The sequence below is a fragment of the Perissodus microlepis genome, chromosome 5 (genome assembly GCF_051167445.1).
Source record: "Perissodus microlepis isolate ML-2025 ecotype Zambia chromosome 5, ASM5116744v1, whole genome shotgun sequence".
Lineage (NCBI taxonomy): Eukaryota > Metazoa > Chordata > Actinopteri > Cichliformes > Cichlidae > Perissodus > Perissodus microlepis.
The window spans coordinates 21,909,632-21,934,780 of record NC_140465.1 but is presented as its reverse complement, the minus strand read 5'-3'; the positions used below and the strand labels follow the sequence as shown (position 1 = coordinate 21,934,780).

General features: G+C 39.9%; 3 protein-coding genes across 5 annotated transcripts; 1 reads left to right on the top strand and 2 right to left on the bottom strand.

Annotated features, from left to right (window-relative positions):
• Positions 1 to 1,413: 1,413 nt before the first annotated feature.
• Positions 1,414 to 9,003, bottom strand: nprl2 (NPR2 like, GATOR1 complex subunit). Its single transcript, XM_084928787.1, has 11 exons — positions 8,434 to 9,003; positions 8,096 to 8,187; positions 7,815 to 7,983; positions 7,628 to 7,736; positions 5,013 to 5,149; positions 4,604 to 4,701; positions 3,503 to 3,539; positions 2,858 to 2,951; positions 2,652 to 2,769; positions 2,413 to 2,555; positions 1,414 to 2,323 (listed from the first exon to the last, which is right to left on the bottom strand). The coding sequence occupies exons 1-11, from the start codon at positions 8,527 to 8,529 to the stop codon at positions 2,256 to 2,258; spliced, it is 1,161 nt and encodes a 386-aa protein (XP_084784913.1). The 5' UTR covers positions 8,530 to 9,003; the 3' UTR covers positions 1,414 to 2,255.
• A 255-nt stretch (positions 9,004 to 9,258) lies between these two features.
• hemk1 (HemK methyltransferase family member 1) lies at positions 9,259 to 21,071 on the top strand. The gene is given in 12 exon segments (XM_084928789.1): positions 9,259 to 9,549; positions 10,938 to 11,111; positions 11,198 to 11,289; positions 11,371 to 11,464; positions 11,565 to 11,702; positions 18,520 to 18,584; positions 18,699 to 18,748; positions 18,836 to 18,941; positions 19,617 to 19,712; positions 19,993 to 20,103; positions 20,253 to 20,277; positions 20,279 to 21,071. Coding segments are annotated over 12 exon segments (1,056 nt in total). The 5' UTR covers positions 9,259 to 9,483; the 3' UTR covers positions 20,318 to 21,071.
• Positions 20,980 to 23,741, bottom strand: LOC146387284 (cytokine-inducible SH2-containing protein-like). 3 transcript variants are annotated; one of them, XM_084928791.1, is made up of 3 exons: positions 22,947 to 23,741; positions 22,230 to 22,414; positions 20,980 to 22,008 (listed from the first exon to the last, which is right to left on the bottom strand). In XM_084928791.1, exons 1-3 carry the CDS (start codon positions 22,964 to 22,966, stop codon positions 21,512 to 21,514), a joined length of 702 nt encoding a protein of 233 aa, XP_084784917.1. In that variant the 5' UTR covers positions 22,967 to 23,741; the 3' UTR covers positions 20,980 to 21,511. The 3 variants fall into 3 exon arrangements, with proteins under 3 accessions (XP_084784917.1, XP_084784919.1, XP_084784918.1); XM_084928793.1 differs by having other exon boundaries at positions 22,230 to 22,393; positions 23,353 to 23,735; XM_084928792.1 differs by having other exon boundaries at positions 22,230 to 22,393; positions 22,947 to 23,733.
• Between the last annotated feature and the right edge of the window lie 1,408 nt (positions 23,742 to 25,149).

The following is a 25,149-nucleotide window of genomic DNA, read 5'->3' as shown; positions in this document are numbered from 1 at the left end:
GATACTAGACCTGCAGAAGATAGTCTGCTCATAGGCTGAGGAGGATTTTATCCATTAAATGAACCATTACACTCTCACAATAGCCCAAGGTTCAATGTTCAAACTCAACCAGGATGGTAATAATAAAACTAAAATGAATGGATAACAAGAAAATGCTGAACACATAAACAAAAAAAAGAATAAAAAGTAAAATACAAAACTATGATAACCAGCTTATTGTAAATTAACCTGATTACCAGCTTCACCCTGTTACAACTGGTTTCAAAGTTTTTAGAGTAGCTAGCTCCTTTTTAATGGATGTCTTCATTATACTCCAGTGATTTTCTTTTTGGTGACTCGAAGTTTCCCCTGTTGCTCATACTCCAGAGTATGCAGCAAAAGAGAGACAGCCTAACCTGCAGGTGACTCATGATGATGACTTTCCTGCTTTTTTCCTCACAGTCCTTGGATGAAGTTAGTCTTTACTAAAACGGTCTGTCCTTCAGGGCTGAATTTTATTCAATAAAATAAAAATGTGTAGCAGCTGCACCTGTCTACAATGTCCTCATGGCAAAAATCAATCAGACCATACTATTTGGATTAAATCATTCATGTTGTTGGTCAAAACAAATTATTTTACGTATAATGTACTCTAGTTCATACATATCAGAAAGTTGTTAAATCACCAATTAGATAGACCCTGTTAGTACTGGTTTGGACCCTCTTTTGGACTGTTGCAGCAGAAATTGAGATCAGACCAAGCAACATTTTTCCAGTGTTGTTGTCCAAAATTGATGAGCCTGTGTGAATTGCAACCTCAGGTTCTTGTTCTTAGCTGATAGGAGTGACACCCGATGCTTTGTCTTCTGCTGCTGTAGGCCATCTACTTTAAGATTTGGCATGTTGTGCTTTCATTAACGCTCCTCTGAATACCTTGGTTGTAACGTCTGGTTATTTGAGTTACTGTAGCCCTCTTATCAGCTCAAAGCTGTCTGGCCATTTTCTTCTTACCTCTGGGATTAGTAAGGCCTTTCTGCACAGAGAAGTACCGCTCACTGAATATTTTCTCTTTTTTTGGGCCATTCTCTGTAAACACTAGAGATGGTTGTGTAGGAAAATCCCAGTAAATCAACAGTTTCTGAAATACTCCGACCAGCAACAACCATAATACATTCAAAGTCACTTCTTCCCCATTCTGATGCTTGCTGTGAACTTTGTCAGGTCTACAAAAGTCTCAGTACAAGTCTGTATTGAGTTGCTGCCACGTGATTAGCTAATTAGATATTTGTGTTATCTTATTAGCAGCTGAACCGGTGTGCTTCTTAAGGTGAGTGTATATGGTAGTGTAAAAAGTACTTGCAAACATGAAATTCAAGTCATCCTTTTAAATAAAAGTACATGAAATTATTATTAAAAACGTATTAATGGCGGGTGTAATTTCAAAGCATTTTATTTCAAATATTTTCTTCACAGTGTGATAACATAAGACTGTACCTGCTTGTTCCAGGGCTTCACTCCCATGATGAATTTTACTGCCGCTAAGTTACATTAAAAAGTTTTTACTATTTTGTAAACAGTTATAAATAATATGTTTCATCACCTACTAATCTGAAGGTCAGTGATTCTTCCATTCGACATTTTTAAATATCCTTGGGTAAAACAATGAACCCAAACTGCCCCTTATCTGTGTGTGAATGGGTGGATGTATCTTGCAGTAAGAAACGCTTTCAGTGCTTCCGTTAGAGCAAAAACGCAGCATATAAATAAAGTACAAATTCAAATACATGCCAGTGTGTTTCAATGTTGTTTTTTGCATTCCATTAAATTATAGCAACAGTTTTATATATATATAATGCTAATAACATTGCATTAACTAACTGCAAAGGGATCTTCAACCCTCCAGGAATGAGAAGAATCAGCTAAAGGGTATGTGGCAGTGCAATCTGTTTTTATGTTGGAATGTTATTTGTGCAGTAGAAATGAGATGAATTTGGGGTTATAAGTAGAGTCAAAGCAATAAAGATAGCAAAATATGTATGAAGTATGAAACCCACATAAATAGATATTTTTAGCCTTTTTTCCATTTAATGAATGGATTGTATAGCCACATAATGAGTGTGATATCCAATCTTTCAAGTTTGTTTTTTTTTTGAACAAAACTAAGCTAAGAAAACTGCAAAACGCTACTCATTATTTTCTCTGTTAATTGAAGAAACCTCCTTCTCTAGTTCAAGGCATCTTTGGCTGCTTAGGCACTGCTGTACCCTTCTGCCCCATCACTTCCAGCACACGACAATATTAGGATCGTTTTCCAAACGTTCATCAAGCTCCTGGTAAGTAATCCCTGTAAAATCAGGACATTGTAAGCACACTTGTTTCACACCATCAGTTCTTAAGTTTTGTCCAACAATCAAAGAAGGCTTCAAATCCTGCCTGTTTTGCAGCAGATCTCATCGTAACTATGACAACCGGTATAGAGTCGAGGAGGCCTGCTTCTGTCGTCGCGGATCACCTTCACGGGATACTTCTGCAGCCGTCGAATAAGACACTTCATTAGTCCAAACTGGATCAGCCTCCTTAGGAGAAACGAGTGACATGACACACATACAGTATGAGCCAATTTTCAGGAGCGCTAAGAATTTTCAGGAACTGATCATTTGAGCAACGCTAACCTCTCGTCGACCCTTTGAAGCTGCTGTGAGTAGCGTGAGCAAAGGTCTCGGACTGTTGTTCCCGGACTTAGCCCACAATACAGCTGGAACACATCTCTTAGACTCGCGCGTTTCTGACCTGAAAGTGACAGGGCAAAGCTACACAGTTAACATCACAAAATAAATAAAGATTAACACGTGTTTTAATGGTCATGACCCCAACTAACCCTGCTTAGTGACGTAGTTAAGGCACTCCTCCTGAATGGACTTGTCATCTATGAGGCTCTGGACTTTTGGGGTGGTGCAGTACACATTAGAGTACTAGAGAAAGACCCGAGAAGGCAACCAGAACAAGTCATCAGGAAGTATTAGCCACTTTTTAATAGCTTGCTTTTTACAGTAGAATATCGGAAGACTAGAGACAATAATTTAATGTATTTGTTAAAAAAAAAGAAGAAAAGATTAAAATTAAAGTTTTAAATAAAAGGCCTTGCACAGTTAGCCTTCCCTCACTTAAAAAACCTGCCCTAATATTCTGTATTCAAAGTGGTGCATAGAGAGCAATGTGCAATATATAAATTGGCTTTCTTTTGAAATAAATGAACCCTTTTATCAGAATGGCCTTCAGAACTGATGCTTGCTTTACGACTTTACAACCTGTACTGCTCCCCCCCCCCCCAAAAAAAGCTTTTCTGCACAAGAAAATCCACTTTCACAAAAACAGAAAAAAACAAAACATTTCCAGAACACAGAAGGAATTATATGAAAAAAAAAATGACAACTTTTCAATTAAAACTAACATCGGCCCTAATGGTCCCTGATAAACTGTTCCACTACACTCATATATGTGTGATGTGAAATTAGTTTAATACCTGGAAAATTGACACCAGAGTCACAACACCGTAGTACCTGTGAAGTTAAAAAGAGAAGTAAATACATCTTTTTGAAGTGTATTTTGACTACAGAGTGAAAATGCAAGTACACCCCCCTCATTTGGTAGCTTGAAAAACCACCTTTAGCTGCAATAACTTCAGCTTATCGTTGTCTCTATGACTTTATCAGTCTCTCGCGTCATTGTGTTATAATGTTTCCATTCACTGAGGTTTGTGGGCATTTATTTATTTATGCACAGCTCTCTGAAGGTCCCACAACAGCACTTCAATCAGGTTGAGGTTTGGACTTTGACTGGTGATTGCAACATCCTGATTCTTTTATTTTTCAGTCATTCTGTTGCAGATTTGCTGCTGTGCTTTGGATCATTGTCCTGTCAGATAACCCAGTTTTGGCCAAGCCTTACAGTAGCTTTGGGACAGATGGCCTCACATTTGACTCTGGAATATTTTGGGATACACAGGAATTCATGGTTGACTCATTGACTGCAAGGTCACCAAGTTCTGTGGCTGCAAAGTTCAAAACATCACCCCTCTACCACTGTGCTTGACAGCTGGTGTGAGGTGTTTGTGCTGATATGCTGTGTTTGGTTTTTGCCAAACAGCGCTGTGCATTCTGGTTAAATGTCAACACTTTTGGTCTCATCTTTCCAAAGGACATTGTTTCAGAAGTCTTGTCGTTTGTTCAGATCCAACTTTGCAAACCTACACTGTGCCACCATGTTCTTTTTGTGTGTGTGTGTGTGTGTGTGTGTGTGTGTGTGTGTGTGTGTGTGTGTGTGTGTGTGTGTGTGTGTGTGTGTGTGTGTGTGTGTGTGTAAGGTTTCGCTGAGTACTGTACGACCTGACCTTGAAGTGAATCTGCTGGGATGTTAACCTACAAGAGGTCCCGGGAAGATTGTGGGATTGTGTTAGCTCCCACCTGAATGGTCCACAGCAAACTATTAAAACTTCTGCATTTACAGAGGCGTTCACACTTGGTTTATCAGTTAATCAAAACAACATAAAACAAAGTTGTGGGATGAAGCAGTACGTGTGTGAGGTTACTAAAGAGTACAACTGTATTTACTGAAAAATACTTACAGGAGATTCTGCACTGCAATACGAACAAGATTCAGCTCAACGTCTGCTTCAGCAGAAATTTTCTGGATGTGTCTAAATCCATCGATGTAGGGAAGAATCTGCAGTTAGCAGCAAATAGATAAGGGTTAGAGGCACGTAGTGCTTTTTGCATTACTGTGTAACTAAATGCTGTAAACATGTTAACTCATAAAAGCAATAAAACAGTATTGTGCCAATAAAGGGCATCTTGTCTTGCACTAATGCCTTCTTTCAAATCATAAAACAAAGGATATAAAAACGTGCTTATATCACTTCCAGCACAGCTGATAACAAATGTTTAAACACTGATCTTTCTTCCAAGCACTTCTTAGAGTGCTATCAAATACCTCCCAAGAGCTGCAGCCAGAGGTTGTTGACATTGAAAGCCTACCTGTTGAGTGGTGAGATCCCACTGAGACTTGATAAAATGGTCTTTGCACTGGGTAAAGACTGGCACGTCGTACTCCTGAACTATTGGGGGGTCTTTTCGCAGCTGAATCAGCTTTAGATGAATGGTGTTAGACTCATCTTAAAAAGGATACAACAAACAAGAGTAAGAGCAGTTTAAAAAAAAACCCACTGTTGCTGCCAACCAACATGTGAATACTGCCTATGTGCAGCTGGTAAATTCTTAAAAAGAATTTTGACTCAGAAACATCAGCCTGCATTTCCCATCTCTGAATTTCTAAAAAGAGTAACAGTCAGAGCAAAGCCGCTTGCATAGTGGCACTGCTTTGTCTTGACTTTAACTAATCAATCCAAACAACCACATAATTTCACTTTGGGCCATAGCCCAGCCAGCATGTTGGTTGGCTGATAAGGGCTTATCAGAGATATTAGAAAACTTGTTGTTAGCGAACATAATGCATAACAAAGCTCTCCTCAGTGAAGAGTGTGCTCTCCTAATGCCTGGATGTCTGCCACGCAGGGGCAACTACTAAAACCAGGAAGGCTGTGCAGAGGGTAATTAATACTGCCTCAAACATAACTGGCTGCTCTCTGCCACTCCTGGAGATCCTCTTGTCTCAGGAAATCCAGGGCCATCACAGGTGACCCCTCGTGTCCCGCCATCCCTGTTTGACCCGTTGCCCTCTGGTCCCACACCTGGCCCCACACCTCCAGACAAACAGTTTCTTTCCCTGGGTCATTCGGACTGTTGACAAACACTACCCCACCCCTACCCTCCCACCCACCAACCAACCAACCAACCAACCAACCAATCTGAGTCATGGCCTGAGTAACCCTCATCAGCTTTTATCTTGCCCTGTATATATTTCTCCTGCTTGTTATTTATTCCTGCTGTCTTACTATTTATATTCTATTCTGGCACAGTTGGTGTGGAGGACCCACAATTTAGTTGTACGTGTACAATGAACATAATGGGCCATTCTATTCTAGATGCTTGAGTTCATTTAGAAATGCCGTAATCACATGATTGTCTAGTAGAGCAGCTGCAGCTCTATAGTTTATGATACTTTCAGTATGATCTGCAGCACAGTAACAGAGCACATGTCACATTATTACTAAGTATATGGATCATTACAATTTTGGGCTTTTAAAGATTTCTCTGAGCTTTTCTTTTTCTAGGGTGGAATGAACATACAGCATGCATCCATAATGTACTTTAAAAATGCATGTTGTATTTACTCTAGTTATTGTCTAATATTAATATGTATTTGATGGACTACGAAAAGGTTGATTCTGTTCATCTGGATGTAGCCTTTTCAATGGGAGAAACGTTTCGTTACTTATCTGAGTGACTTCTTCAGTCTCAGCTGACTGCAGGTTTCCCCAACCTTATAAACAGTACATTTGCACAATAACTGAAACCAGCCCACTGAATGAACAATGGGCTGTGAGGTCAGTTCCTTGATCATTAATATGCAAATTGTCATGACCATTGATCAACAACCACTGATAAAAGCCCATTGATCAAAGACCTGCGGTCAGCTGAGACTGAAGCAATCACTTGGATGAGTGACGAAACATTTCTTCCATTGAAAACGCTAGATCCAGATGAGCAGAATCAACCTTTTGGGATTTACTTAATCAAGACATATCTGATAGAGTAATTAACTTTACCCGGATAACAGCTTTAAGTCTGTAAAGCGTCTGTATGTACTGATTTTTAATTACACAACATCATATTTACGTTAACCTAGCTATAAAAGTAGACGGTAGGAGGACGAAGCATATTTGAACTTTGGACCTCCACAGCCTAAAACCCACAGACTGTACAGGATTCAGTTATAAATGCTGTGTACATTTTGTATTTACTCAGGTCTTTAGTCTTTGTCTACAGTTAAAATTTATTTGATGATCTAAAACATGTAAATGTGACAAATCAGGAAGGGAGCAATTACTTTTTTACAGTACTGTAGCTCAGTCTTTGTCTCATCTGACATAAAACCTTTCTCCAGAAGGCATTTGGCTTATCTGTGTGGGCACATCAGAATACATTGTACTTACATGTAGTTGTTTAAACAGATTATCTTGGAATCTGCAGTCAAACTTGCGGAAGGGAAATCTATAATTTCCCTTCCTACACCCATTGTTCTGAGTATTGGCAATCTAATGGGTGATGTCAAACAAGCATTTTTATGCTGGAAAAGAGAACGTACCAGAAAAATCATGTAAATCATGATCACTAACAAGAAGTTAGTCTCGGAGAGTTAAAAGACATTGTAGAAACTTCAGCACCACTTATTAAAAGATTTAAGTGAGTGTGTATATTTAGTTATGTATATACTTCTGACCCTGTGTGGATTAGAGAACATCCAAAATAAGTTCTAACTTGTGTGCCAAATTCTTGTTTTTTAAGTCATTAAATATTTAAAATAATTCCACCCTGGAAAAAAGAACAGTTCAATGAAACAGTACAAAATTACCATGACATTCATGCCCATGATGAATGTGTGTAAACGTCTGACCGCAGCTATATATTAAAAAGATATATTGCTCCTTGCCACAGATAAAACTTATAGCCAGTAAGATGCCAAATAATACCAATGGGTAGGGTGCAGGCTCCCGTGGCATTAAGATCCTCTAACAAAGTTGACATAATGGGTAAAAGCTTCTGTTTGCTCTCTTCTTTGGATATAAAGCCGCTCTCCAGCTGCAACACAACAAGACAGAAAATCTCTAAGAAATCATCCCGAAGAAAGCGATCACGTGAACATGTGATACTCTTTACCTCCAGAGTTGTAAGGTATCCAGATAGCTTCTTAACAATAGGCTCGAGGCTGCAAGTATTGGTTCGGGCATCGCAAACAAGGCCGAGGTTAAACAGGAGGGCATTTCGGCTATATTTCTTATGTTCGATGCACACTGGGCAGCCAATTAACTTTTTTCCCATTGCAGTGCTAAGATAAAAAAAAAGAAAGAGATTGGTTGATTAAGTTAATACACTATTACTTAAATACTAAGGACTTCAAACAAGGCAGGGAGACAGACGAGCAGGATAAGACTACATACACTGTTATTAATTTGTTTTGTAGCTCTGGCTTGGTGATAATATAAACCTGAACGGTGTCAAAGAGCTCCCGTGAGATGTACTCTTCTGGAACCTGTTAGGAGAGGACACAGTATGACAAACTATACCCAATACGATACATGAGCTCAGAAGGATTATGCAGAGTACACGTCAATGCCAAATGACTATGAAGGATTAAAAACCTGCCTCGCACGTTTAAAACACACTCAGTCATGAATTAGCTCGCAACTGGGGCAGTTACAAAGATAATCACAACGACAGTAGCTATAAAATAAATAAATAACATAAAACTACTTTACCAGACCATCTGCACACTTACCTGATATGTTATCTTGGGACCCAGAGTAGGATGAAATTCGCTGAAAAATATACACTCTATCCGAGTGGGCATGCCCATCATAGATTTTATCCTCATGGAGAACTAATCCAGAGGTGTGTAAACCCTGCTAAGTCCTATTAACTTGCCCCAAATTGCCTTAACAAGGTATCTCCTGTGTGTCTACTGTGGATCTTCCCAGTTTATTTACAGCAGCATGAGCTAGCATATAGCTTTAACGTTTAAAGACAACTTAGCGACGTCCTTAGGTACTTAAACGCAGGTCTAAAGTTAAAAGACGCCCTATAAAATCTGTTATTAATGTATTAAGCAGAGGTTATGGTCACCCAGGCATCAAACTATTCAATAACTCGACACATCAATGCATGCAAAAACCAGACAGGGAAGAACAACAATAATATCGCCTTCAGGGACACCCAGTAACTTAGCTTTGTAATAAAAATTGACGTCGCAAAAACTGTAAAGGCAACAATAAGACAGAGGAAGTCGTGGCGTATGTAGCACCAATAATGTTTTAAAATTAATATAAAAGTAACGCGAACTCTGTTGTCGTATAAAAACGCTTTAAAGTATTGGGCCCTGAACAATTGCGCAACACTAAGGAAAATTTCCCTTTTAGACAATTTAAAGGTTTCGAATAATAGTATTTACCAAATGTAATATTACTTTTATTACTTGCTAATGACTTTTACATTTATAGATGCTATTTTACCATCTTACTTTACAGACTTAACGTCTGTGACGGTGTAGCTTTATAAGTTGTACAGTCCGTGAAGGCAACGTCGTTCAGTGGTGTCAGCGCTGCGCAGACTGCGCCGCAGTCGCTCTCTGTGCCGCGTGCAGGACACAGTACGAGCCCTGCCAGTTAGCTTGTTGTTCCGACACAGAAAAATGTTTGAATGTCATACAGGACCGTAAAGTGTAGCATGCTGATCTAACAGACTACTGCCGCCATGCAGCGAGTTCAGCCCGGGAGCGCACAGACTCCGGAAACCCAATGAATAACGATGTAAAGACTTAATACTGTTAACCATGTGGAGAAGGTCGCTGAGTACAAGCTACTACAGATGTTTTGGGTGCAGGAGTAGTGGACCAAAGGTAACTGGTCAAGTTATTTTTTTGATTTATTTTTTTCCGGGAAGTCGACACGTTGCGTCCAAAGTGTTGAACAAACAAAAACATGACAGTGTCACGGCTTTAAAAACCAACCAACAGTCCAAACCTGTTCCCGTTGCCTTCCTAACTGGAAATATTACTCACATTACAAACTGGCGCACCTGTAAGCACAGACCAGGTCAAATGAGTTTCTTGATCTGTTTATCAGTTGATTTCCATTGACGCAACTGGACCAAATCTGTTTTCTGTTATCTTCTTTTTAACAAAATAAAGTGGCAGGCACACACAGAGGCAGCAGAGCTCAGACTGAGTCAAGCCTTCAGGAAAACATTCCTGCAGTTCTCGATAAAGCAGTTTACAAAAGCTCTCCTGCTTGTTGACAGGTGAACACACCTGTCCGTATTCCTCAGACTTATCAGTATCAAACCTTCCTGCTGCTTGCTGTCTGTTGGATTTGAAATTGTACTTGTTATTTATTGAAGCCGTTTGCACTGTTATATGCTAGTATAATGTTTTTTTGCACAATCCCAGCCTTATTTTGTATTTATTTGTCTTTCTTTTGTTTCATTTTTTAAAATCACTGTTGCATATAAAATTTTGCACTACTTCACATTATAAGGCCTTTATTATGGGCCCGTGGTACTTTCAAGCAATTTTATTGTAGGTTATAGTTCTTTATGCTGCTACTATCACATAGTAATTTCCCCTTTAGGATCAGTAAAGTGATGATCAGTAAAGTATCTATCGATCTATCATGGCACATATCTTATACTTATACTAAATAAATACTATATAAGCTTGAATAACTCAAATAAATAAATAAAAGGATTATTGTCCATACACATACAGTAACTAATAATAACACTTCTCTCTTACTGGATTACATTAAACTAATGTAAGTTAACTTGACTTACAGATTCCCTCTTAACCCCTTGGTTATAGGGAGGAAGTGAAAATTATTTATGACTTGTCAGTTAGACATGTGTTATGAGTAATCGTGAGTGGTGTCTGAGGTTTGATCTAAAATAAATCGTGATGATTTCCAAAGTTGCTGGAAATTCCCCCGAGGAAATGCTTAATGGGAGTCTAACATCAGTGTTAAAAAACCGCAGTTGATTTCTGGATACTTGGAAATTTTATTTAAACTTAAATGCAACAGGTGCCAGTTTGGCTCCCTGGTTGAGCTGGTGAACATGTGCCATATGGTTCAGAACTCAGCAGCCTGGGTTTGAGTTCAACCCTCAGCCCTTTACTGTGTGCCTTCCCTCATCCTTTCTCCCTTCTTTCCTTTCTACTCCACACTGCTTCACTATCAAAATAAAGGCAATAATGCTCGCTATAAAAATAAATCCTAAATGTCATGCTTTTAGGTACTTTGGAAGTCCCAAGCTGTCCGTACATGCAGCGCTCCAGCCTTACCCGCAGGCAGGATTACACCACTTCAGGCGGTGAAGTTATGGAAGAGGCGCTTTGAGGAGAGAGGTGTGACGGAGCCCGAGCAGTCCAGCCAGTACATCATTGCTCATCTCCTCGGAGCTAAAACTGTAATTTGCAAAATCTACATTGCCTCAGCACTTGCACTGACATGCAGTAAACGTGGATCAAGTTCACATAGCGTTTCTTTATCCAGATAGAAAGTCTTGAGCAGGAGAGATTAACAGAGTTTCTCAGCCGAGAACAAACAGAGCAGATATGGAAGCTCTGCACCACACGTCTCTCCAGGTGAGTTTGTGCATAGATCTCTCTATATGCATTTAAGTGATTTTCAATTAAAATATGTACAATGTTGCATGTTTGGGTTAGGATGCCCGTGCAGTACGTGATTGAAGAGTGGGACTTCAGGGATCTGACGCTGAAGATGAGGCCTCCTGTGTTCATACCACGACCTGAAACGGAGGTAAAAGAAAAGACGAGGCAGTGCATGCTCGCAGTGAAGACCCAGCAAATGATCACGCATAAGCCGAAATGTGATTTTTATTTCGTCTTTGCTGATGCAGGAGTTGGTCGAGCTGGTGCTCAATGATCTGCAGATGAAGACTGAGATGGGAGTGCCTGCTGAGACGGAGCCTACGTGCCTGGAAGTGGGATGTGGGTCTGGTGCCATTTCTCTTAGCCTGCTGAAGAGTCTGCCTCAGGTAGAATTTTGTGCTTCTCGTAAGATTTCAGACGAGTGGAATTACAATAAGGGACCCCACAGGAAAAAGGCTGTTTAACTTATTAATGTATTACCCCTCACTTTGGGTCTTAATACACTGACAATGAGTCAGATTTTTCATTACAACAGTGAAATATATGCAGTATATTGAGGTTTCTCATTGGTCGTGATATAACCACTGGTTGCTAGGGAAAAATGTGTATTCCTATGACTGGTTCTCATTTCTACCCTCACTGATTGAAATTGAATTTCATTGAGGTCAGGTTTTCTGAAAATCTTGTGAATGCGATAACTCAAGAAGTAGGTCGCCTGAAGTATACATTTTTACATTTATACCACGTGTGCAACTGACAGGAGTTGATGTGTCGTGAGGGGTAGAGCTGGCAGCCGTCAAAGTTTTTAATATTTGTCTGCAAATACTCGCTAACTACGAGCTGAGCGGTAACAAAACTTGAAAAAGTGTGATTCAGACTGGAAATAAGTAATCGTATAAGAAACACTTCTGTCTTATCAATGAACGATAATAAATATTCAAAAGAGAATAAACACAGACCTTTCAAAATTAACTGTTTCCATCCATCCATTTTCTTCCGCTTATCCGGGTCGCGGGGGCAGCCACCCAAGCAGAGAAGCCCAGACCTCGTTCTCCCCAGCCACCTCCTCCAGCTTGTCCGGGGGGACACCAAGGCGTTCCCAGGCCAGCTGAGAGATATAATCTCTCCAGCGTGTCCTGGGTCTGCCCCGGGGCCTCCTCCTGGTGGGACATGCCCGGAACACCTCACCTCATTAGTTTCCATTTTAGAAATTGCAATGTTTATATTTTAACTGCATACATTTGTCAAAAAACAAACAAAAAAACAAACCAAATAAACCCTTTGACGGTGTGCACGTGTAATATTAAAATTACATTCTCAAATTAAATAAAATAAGACATATATGAAGTCCAGACTAAGGCATAAAAATGTACCTTTACTTTATTTTCTTGGAAAGATTTCTGACATTAACAAGAGGCAAGTTTTTGTGCTGCTAAATCCAGACGTTATGATAGTGTAGATTTTAATAATTAATATTAATAATAATTCAGTGTTCCACCTAACAACCCTTAGGTCAGTGGATCGGAGTTTTATGGCCTGTGTGCACTTTTGTTGGCTTTTGAAAAAAGATTTCATTTTTATATTTTTAAATATTTTTGCAATTTAACTAGCACAATATTTGATATTATTGCAGGTATTATTTAGGACATTGCCGTCAACCTTCAGCACGCTGCATAATTTAACCAGTCTGGTATCAGACTAAGTTAACAGTTCATCTGCATATTTTAATAAATAATTAAAACTTCTGGAGGCTTACTGATTTTGACTGGGTAAAACGTATTGCAAATTCAAGAGTGGAGAATAGATTTATAGTTTGTCACATTAATATAGTGGCAGCCATGTTCAAGCCATGTTTAGAGTGATAGGAATCCTCTCCAATGCTACTATTCATATCAATAAATATGTTCTTTAGAACATCCACTGACATTTTTTAAAGGTGCTACAGGAAAGCACACAAAGATAAAATTATCCATGCATCCATCCAATTTCCCCCAATTATCCTTGTCAGGATCTTGGGGAGGCTGGAGGCTATTCCACCTGCCATAGGGCGAGAGGTGGGATACACCCTGGACAGGTTGCCAGACTGTCACAGGGCTAACACTGACACACAATCATTCACACTCACAGTTAACCTAACCCCACTAACTGCACATGTTTATTCTGTTGGAGGAAGCTGGAATACCTGGAAAGAACCATCCTAGACACAAGGAGAAACATTTCATCATGAAAGAAAATGGGCAAAACAGAAGCTACACTCCCTTTGAAATATACATGTCCACTCTTGCCTGTTTATTTTTTTCTCTCTCTCTCTCATTTTCTCCCTTCCTCTCCCTCTCTGCTCCTCTCTGAGACTTTATGCTGTCACCCAAAGGTTGAATGTAACAGTGAAACAGAATTTAAAACCAATAAAAGGCATAAACTGATCCATGTTTAGAACAATATTCAGACTGAATAAAGGCTGCTACTGGACACAGATTTCCTTTTGACTTGCTCTCAGTTGGATCTGGAACTGTACTGTAGACAAACAATGAAGCACAGAACAGGAATAGACATCTATAACTGTAGCATCCCTGGCTGAATGATGGTCTCTTATACTGATGCTTCACAGAGGTTTATTGGAAATGTTTTTATTGAAACATTCAGTGAAGACACCGTAAGAGCTAGGAGCAAAACAAAACCAGCAATATTAATACCATAACATCAAAGGAAACAAATTTCTCCTGCTCACATATAGCATATACATCAAATTTACATCACTCAATTCATTATATCACCTCACTAACTTACAACTATACATAAAGGTCAAGGTCAAGGTTAACAACATAAACTCTATTAAACGACATTTTGATTGCATGTAACTTATTCCGTTAAAGGAAACATTAACAAACCTTGTGCCACTGTCAGCCAGGTACTAATTGGCAAAGGAAACGTACATATTTTTCACTTTAAGGCACACTATTTACCATATCCTAAAAGAAACGTTACTAACAGCCCTTTAACGGTTTTGCGCCAGTTTCCTGTTTCAAAAATAAAAGCATGGATTTCAAAATAAAACCGAAGTACCTTTCAAACAAACATAAAAATATTTACCAAATTTAAAGGTCATTTACAATAACAAACTAAAATAATAAACTACATCAGCCCCTTTTGCTGGCAGCTAGCGATATACCAGCAGACTAATGGCTCAGAAAGCTACAATTAGCTAATAATTTCGAGTGACTTAGGCTACTTTAGCTAACATTTTTGACGTTATTTAGAGAAGTCACAACATCGCCCCTGCATTATCAGAACAGTTTGCACTTTTGCTATATTTCAGTTAAAGTTTGTTTTGAATCTGCATCACTTATTTGTGTCATGAAATTGCCTCTCCATCTTCTTTCTGCCGCAGCAACGAAAAACGTACAACAACGCTGGGCAGTTTTCACTCTTCAGTAGAGGAGTTAGCAAAATATAGCATTAGAAGACAATGTCAGAAAATAATATTAAAATCTATTATCATTACTACTATTATTATAGTTATTTTTAGGGATCCTGTGATGAAATATCTCTATTGTAGGACTGTTTTTAGTCGCAAATGAGGGGGAAACACTTGCGTTTACAATGTTTAACACATGCTTCAGAGCCAAGTGTTAAACGAAGCATCGAGTCAAAGAATTTGTGTCGAGAATTTTTTATCATCGAATTATTCGCACTAGTTTGTAGACAGGTCTGTCACTTCCATTCAAACTATGATCACAGCAATATGCTGTAACACAAAGCAATCACAACGAGTTTTGTGCCAACCAGTCGGAGAATACATGTTTTTCGCTAGCAACAGGTGGTTGTCAGGGGGTCAGAGTCTATGGCTTTATTTTTGTGCCACTATTCTGAGCGCACTTAAAAAAGAATTGTAGGTGCAAGTGTTGCATTTTGAGGAGAAATTTATTTTGAGCGAAGAAAAGCTAAATTTGAGTGACCAAAACTCATTGCTGCGTGCAAAAACTGTATTTCAGTGTTTGCTATTATCCACACACACACAATAGCAGCCCTCAACATTTCTGCCTTTGCGCGTTCAACTCTTTCTGTACGCCGTTATATTTGTACCACAAAACCAGCCAATCACAGACTTGGATGCAAAAAAATCTGATTGGCTACTTTGGTCTCCAATCAGATCGAAATGACGAAATGCAATATCCCAGAATCCATTTTGTCCAAAACTCAAACGAGGCAGTGGCAGAGGAACACAGAGTGGCGGAGTTTGAAATATTACTCTTTCTGGGTCACAAAATAAACTTTTAAGATATTTTCATGCGAGAATGGTGCTGTGTAAACGTCAAATATCTGCTCGATTTATCAAAACATCACATATTGCTCTAATGTTTTCGGAGATGCCTGTTACCCACCAGCTGACCGGGTGGTCACTGGGGTTAAACATAGTATAAGGCTGAACTGACAAAAAATCGGCCGACTACACCACCAGGTATTGTAGGAAAAACCATAAAACTTTTGAATTAAAACAAACGCTGTTTTGACAGTGATGTACACTGTCTTGTTGGTATATATGTATGATTTGTATCACCTTCATGTTTCCCTCTCACCACATATCCAAACCGATATCATGACCAGCAGCTTTTACAGCTGTGGCTCTGGCAAACATCAGCTGATACTAGAAAGTAATATTAAATAAATTCTAACAACAGCTTATCAAGCTTAAACGTGCTGGTGTTGTTTAGCGCAAAATCCGCTGGTTTCCTGTTTCTGGTGCAAAGTGGGCGATAAACAAACAAGAGAGACATCAGCTGATCATTGATCAGTTTCATGATTGAAGTAGCAACAAGAGAGGGAGGGGAGAGAATGAGAGAAGAACAGGCAGTTGTACAGCAAAAACACAGAATAACTCCAGCTTTGTGCGTTTTTTTCATTCTAGCTGAAGTACGGGACTAATCGCGTTCCTTTTCACCTCAATAACGATGTATTGTAATTGGTCCAGCCCAGAGTTGATTAGCCAATTGGCTAATCCACCACCTTTCATTGTTTATACCATTACAAAAACAAACAAGCAAACATAAAAATCACCATCGGCCCACCGGGCAAATGTCCGGTATGCGCAATAGCCAGTCCAGCTATGCGGTCAGCTGGTGGGTAATCGGCATCTCCGAAAACATTAGAGCACTTTTGCAAATATGTGATGTCTTGATAAATCGAGCAGGTGTTTGACGTTTACACAGCACCATTATCGTATGAAAATATCTTAAAAGTTTATTTTGTAACCCACAACGAGTAATATTTCAAACTCCACCACTGCCTCGTTTGAGTTTTGGACGAAATGGATTCTGGGATATTGCATTTCGTCATTTCGAGCTGATTGGAGACCAAAATAGCCAATCAGATTTTTTTGCATCCAAGTCTGTGATTGGCTGGTTTTGTGGCACACGGTGTACAGAAAGAGTTGAATGCGCAGGGGCAGAAATGTTGAGAGCGCAAGCAACTCATAGCGAGCGAGCTCGAAAGCAAAAACTGAGCGAGAGGGGCTGCTATTGTGTGTGTGGGGATAATAGCAAACACGGAAATACAGTTTTTGCACGCAGCAATGAATTTTGTTCACTCAAATTTAGCTTTTCTTCGCTCAAAATAAATTTCTTCTCAAAATGCAACATTTGCACCTGCAAATTTTTTTTTTATGTGCGCTCTATTTTTTTTTTTACGTGCGCTCAGAATAGTGGCACAAAAATAACGCCATAAAGAGTCCGGTCTTTAGGCATGAGTGGCTGCAGCTTTAACAGTTATTTTCCCAGCGACTGCCATCAGCCTTCAGCAACCACTTGCAATCGGTCAGGGTAAACTCATTATTCCTCCATGACCCGGAGGTTGCCAGATGGTCACTGACAGGTCTTTAAGCCTGTGTGACCGGGACCTTATTCGCTTCATCCTACACTGTCACCATGACGGTCATGCGTCCAAATGAGCTAACAACTGAATGTCTGGCGGTTAGTGGTCGTGTCTGCAAAATCTCAAGACCCAGACGTTTTTTCTTCCTCATCAACATCTGTCAGATGAGGTTGTGTTTTGAACATCTGTGGTTTTGATCAGGATCCTCTTTGCAATCAGTAACGTTGTGTACAGACTTTCATGTTCTCTTCAGGAAGTTGTGACATTTCCTGTAGCACCAAGCATTTTTGAAACTAATCCCATATAACAAGCAAATGTCAGCTTGTTTAGATGCTGAACATGATGCATCAGTTAGAGAAAAATTACAAATTATGAAAAACACCAATGTAAGTTGGTGGGCAGTCCTGTGTTATGAGAACAGTTTCAATCCTGGCATTAATTCTCTAAGTTAAATACATTCCTCTGGAGGAATGGAACACCATGCTCACCTCGGGAACGTCAGGTACTGACACAGGTGAATGTCATGGCCTTATACACTCAAACTGCTGTTTGAGCTTTTTGACCCATAGCCATTGGAAAGTGTTGCTCACTACTATTGTCAGCTTAAGTCTAAATAGATAAATTGCCTTAACCTAACAGTGAGTATTGATACAAAGGCTGCAGCTTTTTATGTGTCATTTAGTTATTCTAAAGAACATTTGACAGTGGATTCTTTAGGCTGAGCTAATTGAGTGTTTTTTTGAGGCTTGTGATGACCATATGTTAAGTTTCATTTTTTAGTGATGACTTATTTGTTTACTATTAATAGACTGTAATGGCGAAGGACCAGACAACCACAGCGTTACAGTTTGTTGAGTGTTTTTTATTTACAGAGTTAAAGTGCAGCTTTCCAGCTGCCTCGCTCTGCGCAGCACACACCGCTCTCTCGTCCGGTCCCGGCATCCTCCTGAAATAGGGAAGGCATGACCCGGTGATGGAGAACAGCTGTGTGGGTCAACCTCCCCTGACACAACACACTGAACCCCCCGCTCCACCCCTCCCTGTAGCCGAGCCACATTGATTAACAGGGGAAAAAATCAATAGGATAACTGATATTATAAATCATTAGATTTCCAGTTGATAAGCTGCTATCCTCACATCACATGTACATCTTCTCATCTCAGCTGATCAAACATGCACTCCAGTTATACTGTGATATTGTGTTTGCATATTTTAGACTCTCTTCTGTTATCAGATTATAAAGAAGTAAAAATGTCCCAATTTTCCCATGCATACAAATACAGGAAAACAGAGAAAACTTCTGCGTAATGTTAGTTCTTGTGTTTTGTTTTCCAGCTTAAAGGCGTCGCCCTGGATCAGAGCCAGGATGCAGTGGATTTAACAAGAGAGAACGCACTAAGGTAATTGCAGCACAACCCATGAAAACTATGTTGTAAATGTCCTTTAGCATTGATTTATTTTTATTATAAAGATTACATTACGTTATTATAAAGAAAAAGGATTTTCGTCTGCAGATTGGGACTTGAGGATAGATTAGAGATTCATCACATCGATGTCATGAAGGGTCAGTGAAAGTTTTGCATGTTTCTTTCTAAATAACAAAGCTGATCCCTCTGCTGATAAAAAGATTCTTTTGGGTTTTTTTTATCAGATGCAGAAACTCTACTCAGACTCATTAGGCCAGTTACAACTTTGGTCAGTAACCCTCCGTACCTGTTTTCAGAAGACATGGCGTCCCTTGAACCTGAAATTTTAAGGTGACTAAAAATGCAATCAGTCATTCTCATTTTATATATATTAAACCTGTCTATGTTTAACATTAAAAAAAAAAGCTTTATTCAGTTGGATTCACAAAAGTTGTTATTAAATGCAGAATGTACAAATCTTTAGAGTGAGCTATTAAAGTTGTATTGTTTAAATAATTGACAACAACAATTGTGAATAATTACAATGTCATTAAGCATTCATCTGTTGGGTTTATAGGAGAAGGTGGAAATATATGAAACTATAAAAGATTTATGAAAGATAATCTCTGGGAATATAAAACCAAGCAGAATTTACTGTTTTTGGGTTTCTTACAAATACAGTTGTATTTATAAAAAAAAATTGTACAATTGTTACAATTTGTTAAACATTGTATTTGTTAAAGCTGTTTAATAAATACAATGAAACCAATATAACAATATTAACATACTGTTTAATATATGTTATTTATGAGTAGCTGACCATTTAATCAATGTTGGGATCTTTAAATTAGAAGAAATGATCATAGTGAAGGAAATGTGCACTCATCCTTTACTTTTAGCTGTAATTTGCATGTAAAATGTAAATCTAATAAATAAGCTTATCAGATTTCATTAGAAAACATTTTAAAATATGTGATGTTTGTATCTATTTTACAGTGTGTGCTTTTGCTGTGTGCTGCTCCCCAGATTTGAAGACCCGGCTGCTTTAGACGGAGGCGAAGACGGCCTGAAAGTGATCAAGCAGATTTTGACCCTGGCTCCCCAGATTCTGTCCAGTTATGGGTAAAAACCAAAAAAAGCCAACTCTCACACACAGACGGACACACCTGTGTTCAATTCCTAAAGGCAAAAGCGGCTTGTCATAAGAACAGCATGTTCTGAAAAACACATGTATCGTGTTGCCTCTTTAATGTGTTAAGCTTTCTAAAAGACTTCCAGTGAATGCACTTCCAGGCATGTGCTGCTCTCATCTCGGGGTTACTTTTCAAAATCGAGTCCTGTTGATGATTAATTTTTACCCCATTTCTGTGGGTTTTTTGTTTTATTTCCTGGTGAGAAACAGTCATGCTTACTTGGAGGTGGACCCCAGACACCCCCCACTCATTCGACAGTGGGTGGAGGGGAACGTGGACGGGCTGCAGTTTAAGGAGGCACGGCATGACATCACCGGCAGGTCTGTTCAATAAAACTGCTTTACATCAATATCAGTTTTCATATGAAGTCACTCTGCGTGAGCCCACTTTCAGGGCCATCGCTGTGATTTGATTAAGGTGTCTGGGGTTTGGGCATCGGTGACGCCGGCTCGTTTTTTGTGTTTCCTAGGCCTCGATTCTGCATCCTTCAGAAGGAAGAAGTCAAACAAGGACCACAAGCAGGATCTGGACTGAGAAATTAAGATCCTATTACGCTGGCTTTAGCTCAGGTCGCCGCTGCCTCAGCTCCCCTGCCCCCACTGAACCACCAAGCACGCGCTCACACTGATCTGATAACACCCAGCATTCATAATTTGCACAAGCGCGCATTGTTTTCATGTCACCGCTGCACTTTTAATCTAGTTACAGTCGTGATCACATCCTGCGTCACAATAAAAAATGTGTGCAAGATGGCACAAAAAAAACGCAGGCTCCAAAGCTGAAGGTAATTACCGAAGCTTTTCTCGGAACCCTCCCTCTCAGAAGCGCCCCCTCCTCCCAGGAAGCATTCAGTAGTTCTGTGAATCCGCTGACGAACGGTCCTCCCCTCAGCTTGTCCTCTCGCTGACTCAGATGCAAGCGGCGTGCATTGTTGAGCAAAAGCTCACGCAGCACGGCCTTTACTTCCTCACACAATCTGCTTCTCTCGCATACTTAGAGTTTAAAGGCCACTAAGTCTTTGTGTTTCAAAGGTGATTTAAGGGAAAATATTTCCTAACAAGTGTCACAAGAGCAGTCGTCATGCGGGGGTTGGTGATGGCGATCGCAAGCCTTAACACAACAGAAATGTTTGGCATTTCAAACAACACAGATGAATAACAAGTGGATACAAATGTAAAAGCATGACACGCCAAGAGTCCAGCTGGTGGTTTTAATAGAAAAATGTACACATGTAAAAGGTACAAAAAGATGCTGTACTGAGAAAACAAAAATAAAATGGCATAAAAGATGTCTCAGTGTAATCAGTGTACTTCTCAGGAAACTATATACATCTTGAACTGATGAGGGAGGGGAGAAGATATGGACAATTTTCCACATCCATCATAAAACAGAGTACAGTACTTCATGTTTCTCACAAGTTTTTGTTGTTGTTGTTTTCCTTTTTCCTGGGGTGCTTCGACATCCAGTCCTCAACAATTTAAGTCTGAAACCAGACACAGCAGGATTAACTGAATTTGTACACATTTTGTCACCAAAAACATCACCCTGTGTCCAGTATTTTTGCAACTGGCCTCCAACTGCTGAAGCAGCAATGTCTTTTACGGGCACAAAGGACCCACTTAAAAGTGTTTTTTTTTTTTTTTTTTTTTTTCCCTTAAGCTGAGATTCAGCCATTAATAGTGATTCAGTGAACCTCCTCTCCTCTTTCTCCTCCTCCTCCGCCCCAGCTCAGACCTTGAAGGGATAGTCCTGTAAGTAACGCAGCAGGGGCCTTGGGAGTGGTAGCTGATCGGGACAGTCAGTTTGTCTGTTAATGATGAGGCGTGTGAGGTGCTGAAGAGAGGGGAGGCTTTGGGGCTTGTACAGAGCCTGCTTGAGTTTTAGTACCACTGTGGTCTCCTGGATGCCCTGCTGAGAGGCTTTTGAAGGAGGCTCCTCCTCCACTCTTCCCTCCTCTGCCTTTCTCTCTGGTCCCATGTAGTGCTGCACCAGACTGGGAACGCTGGGGAAGGATGACAGGCTGGGTCTGGCCGGGGAGCTGGAGTCGAGCAGAAAATGGGCGCAGCTGTACTGGATCCGTATGCTTGTGGGGCCACGCGCGGTTCTGACCGACAGGGTCAGCATATACAGAGGGTGACTGCTGTCCCGTACCAAAAAGGCTCCTTCAGATGCCTCCTGAAGAGCAGCGTGGGCCTGGGCTGCAGTCACAGCTCCCCAGTACCATCCTACACACACAAATTCCTAAATATTAGTCACCGTGAACAGATCGTGTTGTCCTGCATGAAGCCTGATGTTTACTTAGCGATGAACAATCAACTAATCTCTCAGAGCAGATAATGAAATGTACCAAACAATACCTGGAACACATCGAGGATTTTTAGGAATGCTTTTTTTTTCCTCCTTTTTTTTGGAATGAGAAGGATGTGAAGCATGTTTTAAACCACACCTGAATTTTCTAGGTAGCAGAAGTTGCTGGCAATGGCCCTCAGATCTTTTGTGGGGTCCCATCGTGGACTGGTGCTTTGGAAGCAGGGGGTGGGAGTTGCAGTTCCTGCCCGCATACCCCGCGGGGATTCAGTGGACGGGGTAGTGGGCAGAAGAGCTCCAGGACTGGAAATCAGATGGAAGATACTAGTAAGCAGACATAAACAAACACAGCAGGAGGATTTATCACAGCTTCCTTGTTTTTAACCCTGGAATTTTAATATTTTTTGGCTGATTTATTTATTTTTCAAAAAACTGACTTTATCGCATTTTATCTTATTTTTACTGCTGACCTAAAAAATGAACTACTAATAACTAGTATTTTTTAAAGGTTACGTTAGATCTCGCAACAGGCCTGCATTTGTCTTGTTTTCACCTGAACAACAATAATAATAATTAAAGCCAATTAAGGCAATTTTACACTTAGCAACAAATAATACACACACACACATATATATATATATATATATATATATATGTATATATGTATATATATATGTGTGTATATATATATGTATATATATATATATATATGTGTATATATATATATATATATATATATATATATATATATATATATATATATATATATATATATATGTAACTGAAATTTCCCGGCTGGGTTTCTTTACAATGACGAGCAAAGAGAAAGCAGAGACACAAAGAAAAGTCAACTCACCCGGGTACACAAAGAATCATTCTATTTCTTCACTTCTCTGGGCTAAAATCCAATCGGACTTTCTTCAGAAAACAGTCAAAACATACAGAGACTAAAATGTATCTAAAGAAAAAGGAGGGAAAAAAATAAAAATCTGGCTAACAAACAATCCGCGGTGACATGGGTTTCATGTATGAATAGCTCGATTGTAACCCGAAGAGCTCCGCGCACGCAAACAGACTCTGCTCCTGTCCTTAACACTGATCAGCAGAGAGGAGAACAACAATAAAATATAATAGAAACGACCTAAAAGCGGCTCTACTGTAAAGCTCAGCTGTCCGCAGCACTGCGTTGGAGTGTGTTGTCGCCAGAATGAGATCCCGATGTGTGAAGGACAGAGTGTAAAGGCTTGGCTTTTAAAATTTACCGTTTCCTAGAAGTCTATTCTGAGAACTCGCAGCACCGGCGGCTCTGACGTCACGCCGGCCGCACCAACTCCCACTCCGCTCCAACCGCCGCCGGTTGTTTCGCTTCGCGGCAGGGCTACAGCTTCTCTATTAGCGCTCCTTCGACGGACAAACCGGGTTCGCACATACATGTGTGTGGGTTTTTTTGTGTTTCGGTTAATTCCCAGGACAACCGCCCCGAACCGTGCTGTTTTTCTCTGGCATCTCTCCCCTCGTTTCACCCGGCGGCTCCCCGCCTTCGCTGAACCTGCGCTCCGCTCCCAGGAACCGCGCGGCAGCTTCTGCCTAGTCGCTTTCCAGGAATAATTGCAGAGCTTGACTCCGCCCCGCCGGGCGGCCCTGACAGAGGCTTCATTCTGGGAATTCACCGCCTCGACATTAAAGATAATAGGAATGCTCACTGGCTATTTCCAGTAATATAGATTTCCCTCGATCCTGGTGGAAAAACACGGCGAGAGGTTTTCTAGGAGCTTTAGAGTAATTACGCTCGAGAAAACAAGTTGTTATTGTGACAATAAACTAAAAAAATATATATAAACCGGGTTAAGACTGCCGTAGAGACAGAGAAAAGCTGATTGTGCTTCAGTTTGTGGCTTCTGATAATCTTCACTTTTATTGCTCTTTTGTGTCTTGTTTGCACACATGCAGCCCTAGATTAAACTATAGTTCATTTGCAGTTACATTTCTGCTTATTTGAGCTCTCCTGGTATTTATTTTCCCGGGAATGTATCTAAGAGATCCCTGCATCGGCCTGCAGCTTACACTCCAATGCATGTAGGTGTTGATATCTTGTTTCATTTACGAGAATATGGCCAAATAAGGGCTGTTAAGGATGATTTCTGACGCTGGGTTTTTGCGTATTGTTGTAAAATCTGTGGCATATCCTGTCCGGCTTTTTAAAATATTTATTCCAATAATACTCAGAGCCATCGCTCAGACATATGTGGTAGTTTGGAAGCAGAGTAATATGTGAAATATGCTGCGTCATAATCATAACCATACCCAGGAGAGAGCGCTGATCCTGAATAGCGTCTTCTCAGAAATCCTGAAATGAGCTTCTTTCTAAGAAGTTTTGTGGACTTTATCTGTCCCTGCTGGGTGAGGTTGAACAAATACCTTTTGGGGCCTTAGGCAAAAAAGCACATCTACATTTTTCAAATATGATTGCAGTAGCATATTTCTTTTATGCTACTGCAATCATATTTTACATACGTATCATGGAAACAGAAAGTCTACAGATGTAATCATTTCTATAGTAAAAAGAAACCAGCAGCAGGCAGGTTAAGGCAGTCACATGCAGTTCATTAAAGCACACAGACACAGAAGAAACTAGATTTAAAGAAATTACATTCCTCATAAATCACTTTGTTTGAACGCCTGTTTATAAATGGTCTGTAATTTATATCCCCTTCTGCATGATAAAACAGGCAGGTTTGTTAGACAGACGTTCGAAAAGCATTCATTCCTTCTTTTGCTTTTCTCTCTCTCTTTTTTAAATTGCAGCAGATAATTTCATAAGTTTGTGTGAGCAGTTTTGAGAAGGTCATAACACGGTGCTAAAATGTAAGAGGGAACAGCTGTGTGTGTGTGTGTGTGTGTGTGGTTTTATGAAGCAGGCAAACAGTTTTAGTGAAAATGTCAAGATGAAGAAGTGCAGATGTTCTAATTGAGATCCTTTTTTTTTTAATTGCAGTGTAATTTCATAGTTTTTGCTTTTGGAAAGGCCACTGCAGTCACGGCACAAGTTTCTAGAAAGC

What these genes read in the sequence shown, in the direction of transcription:
- nprl2 (XM_084928787.1), bottom strand. Translation starts at nt 8,529, where the DNA reads ATGAGGATAAAATCTATGATGGGCATGCCCACTCGGATAGAGTGTATA. An exon ending in GGGATCTCACCACTCAACAG is followed by an intron (nt 4,702 to 5,012) that starts GTAGGCTTTCAA and finishes TGCTAACTGCAG; the next exon opens with ATTCTTCCCTACATCGATGG. An exon ending in CTCTGGTGTCAATTTTCCAG is followed by an intron (nt 2,952 to 3,502) that starts GTATTAAACTAA and finishes GTCTTTCTCTAG; the next exon opens with TACTCTAATGTGTACTGCAC.
- LOC146387284 (XM_084928791.1), bottom strand. Translation starts at nt 22,966, where the DNA reads ATGATTCTTTGTGTACCCGG. An exon ending in ATGATTCTTTGTGTACCCGG is followed by an intron (nt 22,415 to 22,946) that starts GTGAGTTGACTT and finishes TCTGCTTACTAG; the next exon opens with TATCTTCCATCTGATTTCCA. An exon ending in CTGCTACCTAGAAAATTCAG is followed by an intron (nt 22,009 to 22,229) that starts GTGTGGTTTAAA and finishes TTGTGTGTGTAG; the next exon opens with GATGGTACTGGGGAGCTGTG.